Below are 23,053 nucleotides of genomic sequence, written 5' to 3' on the forward strand. Positions count from 1 at the left end.
GAACTCAAATCTTCCTGTCTTCCAGGTCCTGTACTTTATGTACTTTTACTCCTGTTTTTTTTTTTTTTAAAGAGATTTGAGGGTTTTTTCTGTTGTTGTTTTTAAGTCTTTGTGAGGAATGAGCATGGTAAAATGGAGTGAGTGGTGGAGAAAGCATGGGTTCAAGTCAAATTTCAAGCAACACTTAGTGTATTGCTTCTCTGAGCTCAATTTTCTCACCTGTAAAACACAAGTGATAAAATCTACTTGACAAAGCTGTGAGGATCAAATGAGATAATATATTAGTATTATACTAGTCTTAAAGCTCTCAAATCATTTAAATTTGTTAAGTAGAGATAAAAATGTCTGCGATATTACAAACAGCACTTTTCAAAGTTGTATGTTTGATAAGCTAAATAAAACAGTATTATCAATGATCATAATTAATAATAATGGCCAAAGAGATGCTGAAATGAGGAAACTACTTTGAATTCTGTGTGGACAGATACAGAAGTTGTGCCATCCATGTGAGGAATTTTTCTTTGGGATGAGAAACCTTTAACATATATTCCTAATGGGATGACCAATGGAAACCCAAAGTACTTTACTGGTACTCTCATGATGTCAGAATAAAATAAAGGACATTTAGCGTGTTGATTGGACCTCTTATGGAAGACCCTGCACAAGAGCCACATTAGAAAGTCAGATATGGTTAGATCTAACATTGTTGAATTGATGATATTCATTATTTAAGAGACAAAGGGGAAAAGGGTGTGTATGTTTGTTAATAGCACTTCAAATTCTTATTCCAGACTTCAGTGAGAAAACTGTATCCTCTATTGTCCAAAGGCCAGTCCAGTTCACCCTTGTAGCAATAAATTTTTTTGGACACAGTAACTTACCAAGAATGTCTACAATGTCTTGGAGGGCCAATGAATTGTTCTATGGATGAAATGAGATCCTTTAAATAATTCATTATCTGAGACCTGGCAGCCAATAGTGGACTTGGGCCAGAAGAAAATGTTTATGCTCTAAACTTCCCCTACCTCTGCCCAAACCTCTAAATTGGAAGGGGCCCTTTATCCTTTCAGATTAATCAAAAAAAAAAAAAAAAAAAAAACAGGTCTCTAAAGCCTAGATTGTGATCCCATATAGGGTCACAGAACTGAATATGGGAGTTGTGAAATTATTATTTATTATAGTAAATGTTTCATTTGTATACCTATTTATATAGCCAGGATAACTTAAAATTTTGGGGTAAAAAGGGGTCATGAGTAGAAAAAGTATAATATGTCCTGATCTAAAAAACATTATCCCTTTTCATTCAGGGCTTACATGTTAGGTTGACTCTGGAATTAGGGGATCTGTCTTACTGATTATGTGACTTTGAACAAATCACTTAACTGCTACCAGCTCAGTTTTCTTATCTATAAAATTAGTCATAATACATGTGGCATACACCTCATATTTATTAATGTGAAATTATAACTATGAATAATTATGACTAGCCACAAAAAGATGTCTGAAAGTAAGAATGGGATATTTTTTCTTAGCTTGGTATGGTATATTTGACAGAAAACTAAAATAATTTTGTCTTTTATTATTAATTTATATAATAGCAAGATAAAGTTATATATGTTGGTTATATATTTTTCTGGCTACCTTAAAAACAAATATAAAATCCCTCTATTCTTTATATAGGCTCCCAGTAACGATGCTTCATGCTGCTGGACAGACTCACAATCTCCGAATTCTATGTTCATGTAAATCTGTGAAAATTTTCCAAGGGAGCTTCATGGATGATCCCTTGCTCATCTGGCTTAAGAGACCTCTAATTTATTCTAGGTCACAACACAGAAGTGCTTTACTGATTTGTATCTAAATTGGATATTACTGTTTTGTTTTTTTTTGGTTTTTTGCCGTGGCAATTGGGGTTAAGTGACTTGCCCAGGGTCACACACCTGGAAAGTATTCAGTGTCTGAAGTCAAATTTGAACTCAGGTTCTTCTGACTTCAGGGCTGGCGGTCTATCCACTGCTCCACCTACCCTTTATTAACTTTCCTAATGTATATGTTTTAATTGTTACTCTTTTGTATTTATACCTGGAAGTGATTTTCAGCACAAAAGCTGTAATTTTTAGAAACCCAACAAATTAACAAATGAAACTTATTTTGCTTTTTTGAAGGCAATGTCAGTGCAGAAATCACAGAAGTTCCTAGAACATCTAATATCTTCTGCAATAATTAAAATAGAAACAAGACACTCTCTAAATTTAGAGACAGCACACTAAAAAGCTGAAATTTTGCAGGCAAGAAAACCTTTTATTTTAAACCATTAAAAGAACCAAAAATAGTCAGCAGGTGGCCACAAGTATCCATGTTTCATTAAAATCACATAAAACCTAAGTACAAAAGCACCACTGATTATTGCTCTAGAAAAACTGCATGAAAAATTCAAATATGCACAGTAAAAACACCACCGTCTGCACAGGACTAATTTTCAAAGCAAGTGCGTGGAATGCTGATCCAATTTTACACACGGCTTCCAATATTCAACTGATGTTCATATTACTTTGGGGGTCAGGGAAAGTGATGAAGTGATGGGGGGGCTTCCAAAAAGCATTGTTATGAGAAGGGAAAATATTCATTGATATACATTTTTTAATATGCTGCCTATCGTAGTCCTAAAAAATTAGCATTTACAAAATACTTGATAAAAATATCTTTTAAAAGTTGTCCCGAGAGGTACATAAAATCCACCCCCAATTTTCGTGATAATTCATTCTCCCTTGTCACCTACAGATTCAGTTTTCCGTGCCTGTGGAAAAGAAAAAAAAACAAAAAACAAGAAGAGAAAAAAGACGTTACTAACCAGACTCAGACCCCGGACAGATAGCCACCCCACTGACACAACACTGGCTTTTTTTTTTTTTTTTAAAGCATCCCTCCTGAAGCAGCTCCACTGCAAAGCCTATGTCCATTGTAGGTGCTCCACAGACAAGACAGGCATACATACCCGCAAACACACTTCTGTTTGTTTATCGGTCTCTGCTTTTCAGAAAGCCACAGAAGCCTTCCTTACCTGCAAGCTTCCATTGTTCATAATGAAAAGCAGCACACTACTATCTGATTCTAGCCACTGCACACAGGCAGACATTCTCTACCGTACCCTTAACTTTCACTGTTTCAATCTGCCCCTTTACTGACAGTGTGCTGGGTGGGGCACCTCGGGATGTTGAAACACTAACAGTTGAGCGATAGATGCGAATCTGCAATAACATCATGGGCAATAAAGAGAAACATTATGAACATGCTATCAATGGCTCGGATTCCCGAATCAATTTGAAAATGCACTGAGTCAATCAGCGGGAGGCGTTGACAGAAAGTACCTCTTCGACTTTAGTTTCACCATTTTCAGACGGTGTAGTACCTTCCTTTCCAGATTCCTGCTTCTCATCCTTCTTCCCTTTAGCGCCTTTGTTAGCCTTTGTTCCAGGTTCCTTCTAACAGGAGGAGAACACAGGGAGATAGAGAATCATGGGAAATGATTAGTCTTCTCAAAAACCATTGAGGAGCCCTAACTGCGAAAGCTTTCACATGCCATGATTATTGCTTATTGATAGCCAATGAAAGCCTTTCAGCTGATTAAAAAACAATATGAGTTTGCCTGGCTCCATAAGGACAATGTACGAAAAAGGAGCTATGATTTTCCTCCTGGTATGGGAAACTCTCTCCATCAGCACACATACTAATCCATATTTAATTTGGTTTGTTCCTCATACTTGGAATGCCCTTACTCTAGCCTCTTAGTTCCCTTCCAAGCTAAGAAAGACGTCTTTCTGAAGTTTTTCCTCATTCCCCTACTTGTTAGTGCTTCCTTACTTTATATTACTTTGTATTTACTTTTAAAAATTTTTTTTCCTTCCCCTTTCCCCCAAGAAAATGTAAATTCTTGGAGGATAGAAAATGGTCTGTTTTGTATTTACTTTTTTTTACCCATAGGTAAAAAAAAATTTTTTTCTACCCACAAGTAAAAAAATACTTTTTTTCCTTTCCCTTTCCCCTAAGAAAATGTAAATTCTTGGAGGATAGAAAATGGTCTGTTTTATATTTATTTTTTCCCTACTTTTTTTTTTAAAACAATACTTTTGTATTATATAAGTTAAAAAAAATACTTTTTCCCCTCCCCCTTCTCTCCCAAGAAAATGTAAATTCTTGGGAGGACAGAAAATGTTTGTTTTGTATTCATTATGCTAGTAGGTTCTTAGAAAGTTATTGCTAAATATAATTTAGTTGATAACTCCTGATATCTGAGGCCCAAGTGATCTAATCCAAACAAGGATTGAACACAGATCTTAGTAAGTCCAGGGCCAGCATTTTATCCACAGTCCTTCAATGCCTTTATCCCAATAAATCACCACTTAGAAAATCCACTAGAGCTTGGCTTATCAGGAATACTTTTCCTATTTTTCCCCTGAAAGACAATGATTTCACTTCTTGATGGAGAATGTATCCCAACTACTTAGCAAGAAGAATATCAGATGTCTGACAAAGGGGTCAAGACATAAAACTGTGCCAATTGTCTTGCTGTGGGCCCAGGGATTTGATAGAAAACAAAATCTGGAAAGGTGGCTTGGAGAGCAGTTAGAAAGAAGGGTCACCACAGTTGGTACAGCCATTAATTTCAATTAAGCAGTGCACAGGGTGAAATGTGAGGCAGGCAGCGAGGGACTGAATTTAAAAACTCAGGTGAAAAGATGCTATTTTTAAGATCAAACACCAGGAATGAATTTTTGCTGCTTCAAAAATTCACCTGGAACTACAGGATAGAGACAATTCACAAGATCACAGGACTCAGAGCAGGGAGGGACCTCAGAAATCATCTGGTACCAACCCCCTCATTTTTCAGGGAACTCAGATTCAGGGATTGGCTCAAGGTCATACAGGCAATAAATAGCAGAGCCAGGATGCAGATGGGAGATGTTTTGACTCTAAACACCAGTGCTTTCCCCACTATACTGTGCCTGGGAAAAAATCAAACAACCACAAAGCAAAATGCCAAACTCTGAGCCAACAATGAAGGCCGGGATTGGAATAGAGCAAAAAAGGCTTGTGGGGGCTCATGCACCTGGATGGACCCATCGCCTATCAGTTACATGCAAGGCAATGTGTCCCTTGGGTCATCCAGCTTGTTGCCAATAGCATCCTCAGAGACCATTCAACTCCTCTAGGTTTGAAATGAAGCATATTTAAACTAGGTCCTCTGCCAGAATGGCTCTCAGAGCACCTGCCTTGGCAAAGCTGGATGCCCAAGAGCATAGTGAGCCCTCCTGTTTCCACTTTACTTAAGAGAAAAATGTCCTTTTTGTAGACCACAAACTACACGTATTAATTTTTTGAGGATGTCTCTAATTAGCAATGACAGTGTTCTAGCTAGTTCATTTAGCAACTATTCAGCCTGACCTTTCCCAGGAAGTGGAGTTAGTGAGAAGATTATTATTTATGCATTTATTTTAAAATACCCCACCACCATGACTACCACCCAAGAAGAGGAAAAAAAAAAAAGCATCTCTTACCTTAGTGGTTTTTCTTGGTTTTGGTTCAGGTTTTGGTGGCGCAGGTTTCTGCAAAGACATTTTTAATCATGCAAATACTTAAAAAAAAATCCAACACTGAATGCCTTTGCCACTGTAATGCACAAAAGAATGCAGAAAGTAAATGACATATTCTTTGACCCTGCTAAGATCTGTAATGTGATAGCTCTTAAGTCTTAGTACTCCCAACACCTGTTTCACATGAAACAGGCCTCCTCTAACCAGAGTGGCCTAAACCAGGCTCAGCAGAAATCTGATTCATCTTTAAAGTGGTGTGTCCTATTCTGAGCAGAGGGAGTATTAGAAAGACCTTGAGAACTACTGTTATTTTGGACTCTACTCCAATTAAATGCATTTCAAGTGAGATGAAAAAGCCACGTTAGCACCATTCAGAATAGTTCTTTGGGTATATATCTAATCTTGTTATCTTTATTTCAGGGTTTCTATTTCTTTTTATTATAGCACATCAGTGAGTGTGATGTCACAGATACTTAAAATGATATGAAATGCCCAATTAAAGGCTTCTTGTCTGACAATGGTCAGGTTAAACTCATCCATGACCCCTGAAATCATAATGCAATCCTAAGCAAAGCTCAACCAGTAAGAAAGAAGGCTGCTGCTGAAAATTATTTCTAAATAATGTCCTATACAAAGTCGATCTACAATCACTGCAATTGCACTCACCTGAAATATCACTTCAAGTTAGGTGGAAACTCACATCTGTCTAACTCTTATCACTACCACAGGCAAACAAGAAGCTCCCCCTGATGATGGTACAGGTCTTTATATTATATTATTGCATTATATTGTATTATATCAATATATTATATTATGGTATGTTCTATCATATCAATATATTATATTATGGTATGTTATATTATCTTATCGTACTAACACGAGAGGCAGCTAGGTATAGCAAATACATATGTAGGTGGACATTATGACAAGCACCGGACTTGGAATCAGTGAGATCAAGTCTCAGACACTTACTGGTTATGTTACGCTGGGCAAATTATTTAATCTTTGTCTACCTCAGTTTCCTCATATGTAAAATAGGAATATTAATAGGATCTACCTCCTACGGTTGCTGTGAAAAATCAAAAGAGATAACATATAAAGCACTCAGCAAACCTTAAAATGTTATATAAATGTTTTTAATTATTGTTAGCAGCTAGCCTTGGATCCAGGACACTTAGGGGTTCAAGTCTTGCCTCAAATACCTTATACAACTCACTTACCTTCTCTCAGTGTCGCAGACAACTTACGGCTATGAGGTACAGAATGGTACTAACATGACACTATATATAGAAATGTCATCTCTCGTTAACTAATTTCCTACTCCAAAATTAAGATAGTCAAGAAAAAGCTCACTGAAGAGAAACAACACAAGTTTTCTTTGTTTTCCTTTCTCTCCTAGAACTTTAAAGGTCTCCATGAATAAACACTTGTTAGTTTTGCTGCCCTGCCTTCTTCCAAGGAGACACTGCCATTGGCAGGCTGGATGCCAGCTTCCCCAGATGCCCTTGTGGCTTAGAGACAAAATCGGCATACTGAGGATTTTGTGGAAGGAAATGTTTGATTTTCAACCCCTAATTCTCTGCAGTAATGAAAGCATAAAAGGTTAACTTTGAAAGAATATGGTATGAAAAATCAGTCCTGCCATATATACCCCAGAACCAGCCTCAGGCAGAGGTGGAAAGGGCCAAACCTCAAATAGGGTTAAGCAGGGTAGTTGAAAGGATCCTGGATTCTAGTACTGCTCTGCCTAACTAGCTGTGTAATCTCAGGCAGGTTATATACGGACCTCAGAGCTCTTCTGGGTCCATCAATTTCTTCATCTGTATAATAGAAATATGTAATATGTAATTATATAAGTATATACTATTATATCATGTTATATATTTAAAAAATATTTAAGCCTGTCTCCCAGCATTTCCAGGCAACACAGATTTTAGGTACCCATCTGGCTTCATTGTCCAAAGTATATGAAACTATACACAATTGAAGTTTAGAAGAACTCAGACTTCTACCAGCCAAAAAATGGGTCTTGAAGAACCAGTAAATGTTAAAGCTTGAGCCTGTACAAGCAGAATGAGTGTTGCAAAAAAGAAAGCCAGGAAGATCTGGGCTCAAGATTTCTAAGGTCCCTTCACAATTCTAAATTTCAGGTGCCATGTGCCTGGACCCAAAGGTACACTAAGTAAGAATGGGATGGGGTTCCCAAGTTTAGATGTTTTGTAGTTTAAACTGTGGACTCCAGATACAGTCAACTCATCTGTTCTCCTTTTATTTTCTATAAATGAAATCAGGCCAAGACTCAGCTTTCAAGAGTCAATTTAATGGGAATAAGGTAAGGGTGACCTGTCTCCACAGGTGATCCTAGTGACCCCAAAGATAAAGTTCTGCCCCAGTATGGCATGGATTATTATATTTCAGAGAGAGTAAGGGGCATATGCCTCTAAACTCAAGCATATGTGTGTGTGTGTATATGTGGTGTGTGTGTGTGTATGTGTGTGTGTGTGCATATGTGTGTGTGTGTATGTGCTTCTGCTTCCTAGTCACCTGAAAGCCTCCTTAGTTATTTACTTAAAATAAGACATAAAAATCTACAGATAAAACAAGAGATGGAGTCACTGAATAAAATAGTTTGCTATATTATCTGTTGTTTAAATCTGAAGATAACATAAACTTTACTTTTTGGGTCTTTCCTAAAGGTGCGAGAAAAAGGGGGAAATTATGCACTGGGCCTCCTCCCTCACCCACCATGAGGTCGCGAATAATGTAATGCAGTGTAACAACTGTTGCAGAAAACCTGCCCTTCTCCTTATTTCACTTTTAATTCCCTCCCTTTTCCCTATCCTTCATTGTGCTCTCTCTAATAGTTCTTTTAACACTCATTTTCTTCCCTTTTGGGGGGATGGTAGTGGTATGGTTTCAGGTTTGTGATTTTTTTCTCTTCTGATATGAAAGCTGCTCCCTATGTTGCAGATAAGCAACTTAAAATCTGTGTTGAAAAGAGATTAAGATGACACAACTAGAATGTATCATAGACAGGACCCAAATTGGACAGTTTCTAACTTTTAAGGCCAGAACTCTATGTATTATGATATCTTGTTATATCTTACTCCTTTAAAAAGTAGCTGATTAATATGAGACATACAGAAGATTCTCTAATTCACATCCAAATTGCATTTTCAATTTGGTCCCAATACCATTTTCTGATTTGGGATCAATCTCTTATTACAAGCCTGGATGGTACTAGAGTAGAAATAGGCATGTGCCCCTCAGTGTGAAAGCCTGATAGGATCAAAATCAGCAGAGAACCCAGCACTGGGGTAGTTTTCCATTTACTTTTTGCTGTTTACAGGCCCTCCTGCTTATTTGTACACTATAGCCTCAGCTTCTTAAATTGTGGCTCATAACCCTAGATAAGGTCTCAAAACAATATGGGGATTGTGAAATTATGACTTTTTTTATTTATATACCTATTTTATACATATATTACATATATAAATTTATTTATATACCTATTTATGTGACTGTTATATATAAAAGATACCTATTTTAGGTATATAATAGCATATTATATTTAGGTATATATTATATACTGTTACATAAAAACAAATTTCTTGGGTGTAAAGGGGTTGTGAGTAGAAAATGTTTAAGAAACCCGGCTCTATACTATTTCAAAGGTCCTCCCAGACTATACTCAGTATAGTATAAAAGAGTTATAAGAACTCTTAAAAATTATCTGATCCGGGGTTCTTAACTTTTTTGTATTAGAGATCCATTTACCAATCTGGTAAAACATACAGACCTCTTCTCATAATGCTATTAAATGATTAAAATAAATACTTATTGAAATAACAGTTATCAAAATATTTTTTCACGTTCACAGACCCTTCCCTACCCACCCAGGTTAAGAACCCCTGATCTCCTACCACTGTCACTATAAAGATAAAAGTGAACTGACAGGCTGCCCAGAGGGGCTCTGAAGTCCATAGAGTTAAAGTAGCCTGTCCAAGATCCCACATTTAGCTAGACAGAGCAGTACTAGAGTCCAGGCCCCTTCCCACTCTCGGTCTCTATTGTTTCTACCAGTCTATCTACTCTGCCCAAACTCCATTTTAGACCTGCTCCCCCCCCCAATCTCCGCCTGAAGTCAATACTGGGGTCTAGTGGTAGGAATGATATTGAAACTGCAGTGAAGGTAGGAGAGAATGACCTAGCAAGATCAGACTGCTGGTCAGTTAAAAGCAGCAGTGTCCTCCCACCAGCTTCCCTCCCCAGTTAAAACAAGTCCTCCTCTCCAGTCTGGTGCAAGTTAGGAAGTATACCTAGGTGGGGTTGTGGGAGGCTTGTTACCAACACCACTGGTCTTTCCGGCTGGGTGAGCTGGACCACTTAGTATTCCTCCTGACACTGACAATTAGCAATCTTTCCAGGTCTTAATCAGGGAGAGCCAGAGAGCCAGACTTCCTGTCAATACTGCATCATAGGACCCAGATGCCAAAAAAGTACCTAATATATATTTTTTTGCCTTGGTGATTTAATTATTCTGTATAACTCCATGCTGTCACATTTCATTGGTGCCTCTGATACAATGAAGCTGCTTTAGATTGCTCCATTAAATTTTAAGCCCCTTGAAGGCAGGGATTTTGCCTCTTTTTGTATCCTCAGTGCAGTGTCTGGCACACATGTGCTTAATAAATGTCTGCTGATTGATTAATTGGCAGCACCGGTGAAATGTGACTGAAGAGTTGTGACACCAGTTATTTTAAAACAGAGAAAAGGGAGCAAGGGAAACATCACCTTACCATTCCTTTCAACAGCAACGTCACTGACTTGCTCTGGAATGGGGGACCATGTGCCCACAGGGATTACCCCAAGGGGCTTTATAAAATACTTACAGCTGACAATCTTGCAGATCGTCTTGTGGGCTAGAAAGAAAACAGAAATATTTGAGTAAGATTATATCAAACCAAAATTAAAAAATAACAAAAAAATTCCATTAATTTTCACTTTCAGATGTCCTTTTGGTTATTACTCATAATAATTAAAAACCTACCTTTCACAGGGCTCTGTTTCTATAACATAAATTCTGTGAAGTAGATTTGGGAAAGAATTATTTTTCCCATTTTGTTGATGAGAAAACTGAAGCTCAAAGGTGGGCAAAGTCACATACAACTAGTAAATAATTACCCCTCATTTAGCACCAGTGCTATCACACAATGTCACTAAATAATTCAATAATTCAGTAGCATTTGGGCAAGTATTATTTTTTAAAGTTTTTTATTTTTCAAAACATATTCATGGACAATTCTTCAACATTAGTCCTTGCAAAACCTTGTGTTCCAATTTTCCCTCTCTTCCCCCATGCCCTTCCCTAGATGGCAAGTAGTCCAATATGTTAAATATAGTAGAAATATATGTTAAGACTAAGGTATGCATACATATTTATACAATTATTGTGTTGTACAAGAAAAATCAAATCAAACTCGTAAAAAAAAAGCAAAATAAAATGCAAGCAAGCAACAACAAAAATGAAAATGCTGTGTTGTGGTCTACACTAAGTTCACACAGTCCTTTCTCTAGGTGTACATGGGTGTACATATTCATCACTGAACAATTGGAACTGGTTTTAATCATCTCATTGTTGAAGAGAGCCACGTCCATCAGAATTAATCATCGTATAATCTTCTTGTTGCTGTATAAAAAGATCTCCTGGTTCTGCTCATTTCACTTAACATCAGTTCATGTAAGTCTCTCCAGGCCTTTCTGAAATCATCCTGCTGATCGTTCTTACAGAACAATAATATTCCATAATATTCATATATCATAATTTATCCAGCCATTCTCTAATTGATGGGCATCCATGGGCAAGTATTATTTCCCCTATTTTGTTAATGAGAAAACTGAAGCTTAAAGTTGGGCAAGGTCACATACAGCTAGTAAACAAGAACTTCTCACTCGAGCACCAATGCTACTACTACACAATGTCACTAAATAATTCAATAATTCAGTAAACATTTATTAAGTACCTACTACATGCTAAGTTATGTTCTTTGTTTAGGAAAAAAGAACAAAGATGAGAGAAAGAAAAAAAATAAAAGGAATGTAATGGTTTGCCATTAACAACAGATACTTTTACAAAAACTAGCTCTTATCTTCCTCCCCTCTTTGTAGAGGTGGGGGACAGTGGGTGTAGAATATTGGGATAAATATTGGGATATATTGCCACATATGACTGATTTATTTGGCTAATGACTTTTTTAAACTTTTCTTTTAAAAATCTTTGTTACAAGGGATAAGATCACTGAATTAGAGGGGATATATTTAGAAATAAAGATTATATAAAAATAAGATATCAATGAAAATAAACTGAAAACAAAGCTGCTCTCTACTGTCATTCTATTTCTTTAAAAGGAACTAACTTCAGTTGATACATGAACAAACTTGTTTCATTTAGAAACAAATGCAAATATTTATAGAGGACTAGATGAGACTAAAATTCCCCTTTTTATTTCTATACTATTACAGAAAAGAATATTAAGCAATTTTTTCTAAGTGGCAGTTTGTCTTTAAGTAATTAACCAATTGCAGGTTAGACTGATAAGATTATTCACCAATTTGAACAACTTCAGTGGTTTTCTATTGGCCATAGGATGAAATAAAAGAACCCCAGCCTCTCAATTTAAGCCTTCCAAATCTGGCTGCCACTCAAATTTCCAGAAATTTCATATTACTTCCTTTCATGCAGAGCCATCTAAAATGAGAATTTTTGCCTGAGGCAAATTCAACTGGGTGTGTGGGGTGGTGGTGACAATAGTTCAGACAATCCTATGTTTTGGTATAGTTCTGCAAGGAGTTGAGACAGTTCAGTCTTGAAAGAAAGAGCCTGTACTACTGTGGAGAATGGGAGGGGAGAAGATGAGCCCCCATAGAGGGAGAACCATGGTAATAAAATTCCAAAGGGAATGCTTGTCAAAGGAATATAAGGCGAGGTACAGAGATGGGGTTAACCCAAAAAGGAAGTGTACCCTAATTTTTATCAGCTGGCCCCTATTTCTAGAATTCATTATTTTTTCATGCTAGCCTTTCAGAACTGCTAAAATACCTAGCTTCCTTTTAAGGTTCAGGCTCTATATCTCCTACTGAAGGAAGAAAATCTCAGGATTTTAGGGTCAATTCCCTTGGTTGTTTTTCTAAGTGACCTCACTGGCTCTCTCTGTTCCAATTCATTCTAGACACAGCTGCCAGTGATTTTCCGAAAGTCCACATCTAATCACATCACTTCTCTATTTAATAAATTCCAGTGACTCCTTATTTACCTCTAAGATCAATTAAAAACTCCTGTTTGGCATCTAAAGCACTTCACAATCTGGCTCCAAACTACCTTTTAGGCTTTATTACACATCACTTCCCTCAAAACACATTCTTTGTTCTAGCCAAACTGGTCTTCCTGTTCCTTATACTTAAAAAACAATTATGTCTCTGCAGCTTTGTACTGGCTGTGTCTCTCAGGCTTGGAATGTACCACCTTTCCATTTTTGTCTCTTAGAATTTCTATTTTCCTTCAAGGCTCAGTTCAACTACTATTTTCTACATAAATATGCCTTTTCTGATCGTCCCAAAGCACCAACCCTCTATTTTGTATATACATACTTAAAGCTACAGAGATTCCATTCCTTTTATAATCCCAGTGCCCAGCACAGTATGTAGCACACACTAGGTACTTCATTAATATCGAGATTGAGTACCCCATTAGTACTCTCTTCATCTTGAAATAAATTTGTACTGCATTTGCTTTCTGTGTAAAGATTGTGTTTTCTCTCTAAATTATAAGCTTCTTAGGACTCTTTCATTTTTTTTGTCTCTGTACACTTAATAACTAACTTTATAAGATGTTCTATATATGTCTGTTGAATTGATTTTAAAATATATATCCTTAACTTCCAAATTTTAAATATTCTAAAACTTCATTAATTAATCTCATTTAGTCACACTATTCTAATATGGAATTTCTGTTCATTTGGACAAAGTTAGAATGAGAGGCAACCCAGCAAAGTAGATAGAAAATAGGCTTCCATGATCAGGAACACATGGATTAAAGTCTCATGTGCTACACTGAATGTTTCTGAACAAAGAACTTAAGGTTTTGATCCCTTAAGCAACCCTCTAAGACTACAAGTTACATGACAGTGGCTTATCTGCTTTGGTAGAGGGACTGTGCTCACCAGGACTATCCAATATCCATGAAATCACAAGTCCAACCTAAAATTCATAGTCTGCTAATTTCGATTTTATGTTCATTTAGAGAAGGAGGTTTATCTTCCTATATCAAGTTCCTTCTTTATGGATCGTACAAATTAATACAATAAAGAAGCTGGCAGGAAGAATATTTAAGTCATTTAAGAAAATATTCTAATATGACATTAAGTATCGTCAAAAGCACATGTAAACAACAGACATGCTACTTACAAATCAGTCAAGTAATTCTTCAAACAGAATTACAAAATACTCTCTGCTAAATAACAGATAAATCATTGGCAAGACAGTCATTATTCATGGTTGGGCCATAAGGATATAATAAAAATGGTGATACTATGTAAATTAACCTACAGATTTAGTGCTGTATCAATCAAACTGTCAAGAGGGTACTGTATAGAATTAGATAAAATAATGCTAAAATTCATTTGAAGGAATTAAAGGTCAAGAATCCCAAGAAAAATAACAGAAAAGAACCCCAAGCATTATACATTTTAAATTACATTATAAAGTAAAAGTTATCAAAATGATTTGATGATGTTTTAAACAAAATGTTAAAAAAAAAATCAGGACTACATAAAAGAACCAGGAACGACTGAATATAACAGTTCAATATTTGATAAACTGAAGAACAGAAATCATAAGGGAAAAGGAAACCTACATTTATTAATACTTAATTTATTAAGTTCCCATTATGTATCAACAGTGTACAAATAATATCTCATTTGACCTTCATCACTATCCTTGGAGGTTAAGGGGTTATTATTATTACCATTTTACAGCTCAGGAAACTGACAACAGACAGAAATGAAGGGCTACAATAGCTATTAAGTATCCAGGAATAAATTTAAACTCAGATTTCTCTAACTCCAGGTCCACAATTCCATTCAATGCACCGAAGAGATGTCCAAGGAAGGACTCTCTAACAGTCAAAAACTGTTAGCTTAGATTAGCATTTTAAATGACAAAGCAGAGACTGTCTTTTACCTTTTTTTGGTATTCCCAGTACTAAGCACAATTCCTGGTACATAATAGGTGTTTAATACAACTAAGAAAAAAGAAAAACATTGGTCATGACTTAACAATATATGTAATATTCCATATGTATAGCCAGTCAATAAACATTTATTAAATACTTACTATGTACCAGGCACTGGACTAAATGCTGGGGATACAAAGAAAGGGGAAAAAGACTCTTCATGGCTACCATTAAAATCCTGCAAAGGAAAATGTCACTCAAAGACATCTGTTTTCCTAGAGAAGAATCCAGTTTTAGGTAGGAAAGAAAATACCTCAATTAGGAGAGAGACTATATGTATTCATTCTAAAAAATATAACAAGAGAAAATTAAACATGCATTCTAATGAAAGAGATAACATAAATATCTATGTATTAAAGTATATGAAACTAACCTGAAAGGGGAAGAAGATATCAACAACTGAGGAGGGACTGGGAAGACCAGGAAAGGCTTTCTGCATAAAGTGCAATTTAAGCGGCATCCTAAAGAAGCAGGGAACCAGTCAGATGAAGGGAGGTAAAGGGGAGCGCATTCCAATTATGGGGGACAAAAAAATAAAGGTATGGAGATGGAAGATTGAGTATAGAGCTCAAGAAACTGCCAAGTAGATTAATATAGATAATTTGCAGAGTGGATGGAGGAGAGTAAAGTGTAAAAAAACTGGAAAAGTAGGAAAGAATTTTTAAAGGTCAGAAATTCTACATTTGCTAAGAGGAGGAAGGAATACTTCATTCCGAGGTCTCAGCTTGTCTGAGTCCATGTCCATTCAATGACTAATGGCTAGATTAAAAACTGAGACACAAGGTGGCCCAACTTATTATCCTAAAGATATTAACCAGGAACCTGGATGACCCTTAAGAGTTTCTGACCAGAATAGAAAATAATTGCTATTTACACTACTTTTAAGCCACCAATAACAATGTGCCATAGCGGTTTGGCCATTCAATGAAAGTCAGAATGATTTGTGTTTAAAGGTCTACACAAGTAGTTCCATTTAAACAAACAGATTTTTTTAAAGTCTGATTTTCAGAGTTATATTTCAAGAAATCAAAAATGAAAATTCTGCAGGACAAAAGTAAATTGTCCCACTTTTTTTGAGGAAAAGAAGGAGGAGGAAAAGTAAATCGTCTCAGCTTGAAGAAAGAAGAGGAGGAAAACAACAATGACAAAGACAATAAAAGTACATGTATAAGAATTTAAAAGATACACATAGAATAAGTTCTATAATTAATTTAGAGGGGAAGACACAAGTTGCTGGGGGAAAGTAGCATGAGGAATGTGATGTCAGCCACAGAAAGGTAGATAGAGCCAGGTTGTAAAGAGCTTTAAGCACCAAAAGAAATTTTTATTTGATAATAAAAGAAGATAGAACATTTTATTAATCTGAATAAAGTAGGCCTTTGTTTCAAGGAGAAGTGTGGAGTCATTAAAAGAACTTTGGAATTTTTCAAAAGCAATATAGTCTGCTCTTATGTTCAATTCCAACTTACTATCTTGTCTATTTGTAATAATTGTTTGTGTATACACATATACTCATTTATATATGGTTACAACTTGGAAACTCATTGATGGGCAAGTTGTAAAGGTTGGCAAAGGTCATAGCATATGATCCTTGATCTATATGTTTTTCTTCATAGGTGAATCAAATGAGATATTTGCAAATAACTTATCTCAGTGTATGGCACTTAACGCTTTCCTATAGCCATCCAGTCCTTTAAAAAGTTTCAGTGATATCTTTCATTTATTTTCCTAATAAACTATCCTCTCTGCCAATACAATCTTCCTTGCACCAACAATTCTAGCAAATTTCAACCAAAAATAATTGAAATATTATTTTACTTTTAATTTTAACAGCTAAAAGCTGCCCGATAAAACTAGAAGGTGCTTAATAAATGCCTGTTTCCTAAATAATCAAGTATTTGCTGACTAAAGCCATTTTAAAGCTCTTTTGATTTCCTTGTAATGGCAAATGAATTATATCAGTTAAACTCAGGTATGAAATTATTACAAATGATGTTGATGCTTTTTTCTGACATTCTTTCCCATATTCTAGCATCAATAGCTTGTTTAAAAACAATTTTAATTATCAATCATATGCTTTTTCTCATATCTATTCTTCCAGTTTTTTATTCAATTTCATCTTTGCCTTAACAAACAGGCTCTGATTATAATTATAAAACTGATTTGGGAGTAGTATGCATATATGTAATGGGCCATTTATTGCCTTGAAAAAGTGAGAAAGATACACTGAACATTGATTGTACACCTGATAAGGTGGTAGATGCTGTTATTAAAACTTTTTTAAGGTATATTTTCTATTCCAACGAGCTTACAGTCTTGTAAGGATAGGATGGTGGTGATTGAGAAGCAAGAAACACTGAATATTTATGGAATTGAAATAAATGTTCAAGTTAAACTGAACAATGTGAGTTGACTTCATCAGCAAATAGATAACCAGGAAAGATTTTAAAGTCTGAGTTAATAATAATGTAACAATAAACTGAATTTTTACATGATCATCAACAATAGATTCATGTAGACCATATTGGATGAATTCAATATCTAAATTCTAGCAGTATAGCTAAGGGATATAGGTTCTATCTGAAATAAAACATTTCCATCTTTATGCAAAACAATTTCAATTAAACAATCCTAATAACAGTAAGCTTTTATAATTTTAGATACAATGTGGATTTTGGACTGCAAGGCCTTGGGGCTAGCAAAAGTACTCAACATTTCCACCATCATTCTTAATGTTTTCTGTAGCTATCCAGTTAGTCCTTTAAAAAGTTTCATTGATGTCTTTCATTTTTAAACTATATTCATTCCCCTAATAAGCTATCCTCTCCTCCAATAAAATCTTCCTTTTACCTACAATTCCAGAAAATTTCAATAAAAATAATTGAAATTTTATTTACTTTTACTTTTAATAGCCAACACATCTGATAGGTATGCTACATTCCATAGCCATAGTCCCACACTTCTGAGAAAGAAGGTATGTTTCCTTATCATCTCTTAATCATATTTCAACTGATTTTACTAGTGTTATCATTTATATTATTGTAAGAATTGTGCATATTATTCTGTTGCTTCCTCTTTCTTTACTGCATCAATGCATACAAGTATTCCTAGATTTTGTTGAATTCCTTATACTCCTAAAAGTTAGTACCTTTTACATCCCAATTATTTTGCATTTAGTAATCTATACTACACATTGTTCCATTCAGAATTTCATTAGGTAAAAGATGGTTTCATTTTGTCTTTGTAGTATACTGTCTGACACAGAAGGCAGTTAATAATTATCTATTGAATTTAATTGAATTCCTCATAGTCATTGTTTCTTATGTTACCTATTTGGTCTTATCTAGATTTAAGACCCTTTAAGTAAAAAATAGTAATAAATTGTGAGTTCTGTTGCCCTTGTCACCTTTAAAGGGATACAACGAACAAGTTGTATAGAAAGATTATGAAAGAGAATATTAAAAGGGCTCTAGTTGAGAAATGTTCACATTGAAGCATTTTACAACAGAGCTCAACTTCTACTAGTCCAATGAGCTTACTAGTTTCTTACAATTCAAGGGGATCAGAAGAATTTAAAAATATAAAAAAAGGCCTGGGACATGAAAATGAGAAAGTATTTTATCTTGATTTTATCTACCTTAATCTGTTATCTATTCTAACTACTGAAAAAAAATCTTATTTTCCCTTGCTAAAAATTATCAACTTTCTGAAATCTACCATTCTCCTTTAGAAAACAATTTATCATTTTTCTTCTCATAATCATCAAAGGGGATCTTCCTTTAATATACACACATTGGAAACTGTGATAAACCTTTGGTTTATAGCCAGCAGGTACATTATGGGTATGTACATATGTACAATTTAGATGAATGGATACCTTCTAGAAAATCTGTCCCCTGAAAAGCTCCAGTCTTTGAAAGCCAAGTCAATTTTACAAGACTGCATGGTTCAATGGATTCAGGATTTGCAATCTGAGAACTTAAGTTTAAATCCTGATTTTCTACTGCCCGTATGGGTATGATACTGGACCAGTCATCTCATTGCTTTGGGATTATGTGTAAAATGTAGGGGTTGGATCTGATGATTTGCAAAGTCCATTTCAGGTCTAAGTCTATTACTCTGTAAATAAATATCTTACAGATTATCTTACAGATATGAAATATAATAACCAGATGTTTTTTTCCTTTTCTTAACATTAGATTTTTAAAAAAATAAATGTTTATTTTTAACATTCATTTTTAAAAACAATTTTGAGTTAAAAATTTTCCCACTTATTCAGAAGGCAGTTATGATATTAATTACACATGTGAAATCATGTAAAACATATCTCCATACTAGGCATGTTACTAAAAAATAGCAAGAAGAATAAAATTTAAAAATTATACTTCAATCTGTACTCAGAGTTTATCAGTTCTCTCTAGAGATAGTGAGCATTTTTAATCATGAGTCCTTTGGAATAGTCTTGGATCATTGAATTGATCAGAATATCTAATTTTTTCTTGTTGATTATTTTTACAATACTGCTATTACTGTATACAATGTTCTCCCAGTTCTGCTTGCTTCACTTCATAACAATTCATGTAACTTCAGGTTTTTCTGAGATCATCCTGTTCATTATTTCTTATAGCACAATACTATACCAGCAAATCATAAACTACAATTTGCTTAATCATTTCCTGATATTCCCCTTAATTTCCTATTCTTTGCTACCACAAAAAAATCTGCTATAAATATTTTTGTATCAATAGGTCCCTTTTCCTTTTCTTTTATTTCTAGGATAAAGAGTAGTAGGATTGCTGGGTTAAAGGGAATACACAGTTTTATAGATCTTTGGACATACTTCCAAATTGCTCTCCAGTATAGTTGGACTAGTTCACAAATCTACCAACAGTATGCATTAGTGTCCCAATTTTTCCACATCCCCTCCATCATTTGTCATTTTTCTTTTCTGCAGGTTGTCAGACAGGTATAAAGTGGTGTCTTAAGAGTTGTTTAATTTGTTTATCTTTAAGCATTTTTTTATGTGCTTATTGCAACATTTGATGTCTTCTTCTGCTTGTTTATATTTTTTGACTATTGATCAACTGGGGAATAGCTTTTATTTGGCTCAGTTTCCTATCTGAGAAATAATGTCATTATCAAAAAAACTTGCAGCAAACAATTTTTCCCAGTTTCCTGTTCTCCTAATCCTGGCTGCATTAATTTTATTTATACAAAAATTTTTAAATTATGTAATCAAATGACCTATTTTACTTCCAATAATATTCACTATCTTTTGTTTGGTCATAAACTTTTTCTCAATCATAGATTCGACAAGTACATTTTCCATGCTCTACTTATTTATTTATGTTATCATCTTTTATGTCTAAATCATGTATCCATTTTGACATTATTTTGATATCTTGTATGAGATGTTGTTTTCTATCTGACTGTTTTCTAATATTCCCAGCAAATTTTTGTCAAATTGGAGTTCTTATCCCAAAAGCTTGGATCTGTGAATTTATCAAACATTAGATTACTATTTTCATTTACTATCACATATTGTATAGCTAATTTATTACACTCATCTACACTTTATTTCTTAGCCATTTATTTAATGATTACCACTTTATACTATAGTTTAAAATCTGGAACTGCTAGGCTACCTTTCCTTAACTTTTTCTTCTGATTTCTTTGATATTCTTGACCTTTTGTTTTTCCAGATGAATTCTGTTACAACTTTTTCTAGCTCTATAAATTCATTTTTGGTAATGTGATTAGTATGGAACTCAATAGGTAAATTAACTTAGGAAAAATTTCTTCCTTCTTTTAATCAAATATTTCTAATATTATGAAAAGGTGAAGAAGTTGGGGGAGAGGTATCCAAAAAAAGCTAAGTCATCTATTAGAGTTTTTATCTCTTACCAAGATTTAATTATATTAGGAAAGTCCTGAGGATAGGTTAAAACATTGGATAGACCAATTGCATCAACTAATACCAAAATTTAATGAACCTTTGAAGTAGTCTAAAATTTTGGTTCTTCTAGACAGTAAGAAGCCATTATTACCTATAACTTTTATAAACACACAGTAAGATACTAGATAAGAAACCATTCTCAGTAATTAGTTGTTGATTACATAATTATGTCAGGATTATGTTAATCTATAGAAGGTACCCTCAACGGTGCATTCATTATCTGAGTCCATATTTTCAGTTTGGAAGGAAGTTCCTTTCAGAGAGAAAGGAAGACACAAATAAAATTTCATTGTGATAAATATTCCAGGGTGTCCATAATTTTTCAAAGTATTATAATTTCATCTCAGTTAAAATACATCAATGTTCAATAAAACTTGAACATTTAAATATTTCAGTTATTTCCATTTTTATAGCCTTTATTGTAACTGGATTTGATTTATATAAATTATATGGCATTCATCCACAGTTTGGAAGGTGAACTAGACCACTTCTAGTTTCAGGTTCTGGGTATGGGTTGATTTTCCATTGCATCTAAGTAAAATTTCAAGTTGAGCTTTTGGAGGTGGGAATTAAGACAGAGGTCAAGGCTTAAGGAGTGTAGGCAACATTTTTTCCTAAGCTACAGTTTCTTTCAGCTAGTACAAAAACATAGGGAGAAGAAGCAGGGTTTCCACCGCTAGAATTTCAAAAATTCAAATTAAAAGGATTTTAAGAATTCTGATTAATACAATGACAAACCACAATTTCATGGAGCTGATGATGAAGCATTCCATCTCTTGAAAAAGAAAGAATGGAATTGGTGCAGAATGAGCCAGATTTTTTTCCTAAAAGAGCAATAGCTGAATCTATTTGTTACGAGACTCATTTTCCTTTCCTTTTTTTTTTTTTCTTTTTAAGAGAGGTAGGAAGAAAGGGGAGATAATATATTTTTGTCCAATAGAAAAAAAGGAAAAATATAAAAACAACGAAACAAACAAAACTAGCCTTCATTATATTATGAGTGCAAAACTTGATGGTAATTAGAGAGAGGGAGACAAGGGACTTCATCACAATAAAGTAGTGTAGCTTTGGGACGTGGTTATTCCTATGTGCTTTTCCTTACACATCTGTCTATTTTCCTTATCCTGTGAATACTCTCTGGAGGGGCCTGTGTGCCAGGCTGCACTGATGAAGTGCCAGTCATTTCTGGGTACAAAGAACACTAAGAAGATTTGGCTAGGATAAATATTTCACAAGGTCAGCAGAAATAAGATAGCCTTGATAATACTTTCTGTCTCCATTAAACTATGAGCTCCTTAAGAGCAGGGACTTTTTTGTTGTTATTTTGTTTTGATTTTGTTTTATATTTTTTGCCTTTCTTGGTTTTTCTAGTGTTTGGCACGTTGCCTGGCAGATAGTACGCATTTAGTAAGTATTAGCTAGCTGACTGATTGTAGCAGATGAAGAGGTTATTACAATTGGACTATATGGAACCCCAAAAGCTTTTAATTCACAGAGCTACATTTGGAGCCAAATCGAGATCATCTCTGTTTATGATTATTTATTATAAAAGTCACTAGGAATATACTTATTCTAGCAATGCCACTATTCAAATCTCAAGGAATTCATGGTGGAAGATCTCCCAATTTATAACCAAAGACCGTATTCAATGCCATAACAATCGGTCAATTCAAGGAATTAAAATACACCACACATGAATAGAACAAAAAACCAAAACAAAACAGTGAAACCAGTTGTTTGACATTATGTAGATGAAAAATAGCTTTCTGAGTGAATTTTCTACTTTTCAAAACAGTCTTGTTCATAACAGGCAGACACAGACACAGTCTCAGTCTCAGCTGCCCCTTTTGGAATGCTCATGCTGTCATCTTATGTTGCTTTTGGAGATCTGCCTGGTGACTTAATTTTTTTGAGCTTTTTTTCAAGGAAATTAAAACATTAACCATTCTTTCACAAAATTTTTGGATCTGATTATTTTAAATTATTTATTTAATTTCATATATTTTAAAAATAGAAATAAAAATTAATAACAGATTAATAAGAATTATTACATATTCTATTAATATAATTATTAAATATTAATATATAATATTGAAATTATTTTAAAGCATTAAGAAAGGGAACTGTCTTGTTTTCCAAAAAATATTTCTTAGAGCCATGATCAGAGACCCAATACTGGTTCAAATCAGTCTAGAAGTCCTTACAGTCTTGTCACTG

General features: G+C 34.6%; 1 protein-coding gene across 5 annotated transcripts in view; it reads right to left on the reverse strand.

Moving 5' to 3' along the window:
• Positions 1-2,280: 2,280 nt before the first annotated feature.
• Positions 2,281-23,053, reverse strand: part of HMGN3 (high mobility group nucleosomal binding domain 3) — a 68,844-nt gene continuing 48,071 nt past the window's right edge. For 2 of the 5 annotated variants that reach the window (XM_051997305.1, XM_051997304.1), the window contains exons 3-8: positions 15,254-15,341; positions 10,484-10,513; positions 5,556-5,603; positions 3,369-3,482; positions 3,149-3,248; positions 2,281-2,797 (exon numbers count right to left, since the gene is read on the reverse strand). In XM_051997305.1, the coding sequence (XP_051853265.1) occupies positions 2,784-2,797; positions 3,149-3,248; positions 3,369-3,482; positions 5,556-5,603; positions 10,484-10,513; positions 15,254-15,340 (393 nt within the window). In that variant the 5' untranslated portion in view covers position 15,341 and the 3' untranslated portion in view covers positions 2,281-2,783. Of the gene's footprint in view, positions 2,798-3,148; positions 3,249-3,368; positions 3,483-5,555; positions 5,604-10,390; positions 10,514-15,253; positions 15,342-23,053 lie in introns of those variants that run through there. The other 3 variants (XM_051997306.1, XM_051997307.1, XM_051997308.1) reach the window with 3 other exon arrangements.

This window comes from Antechinus flavipes, chromosome 4, assembly GCF_016432865.1.
Source record: "Antechinus flavipes isolate AdamAnt ecotype Samford, QLD, Australia chromosome 4, AdamAnt_v2, whole genome shotgun sequence".
NCBI classification, from domain to species: domain Eukaryota; kingdom Metazoa; phylum Chordata; class Mammalia; order Dasyuromorphia; family Dasyuridae; genus Antechinus; species Antechinus flavipes.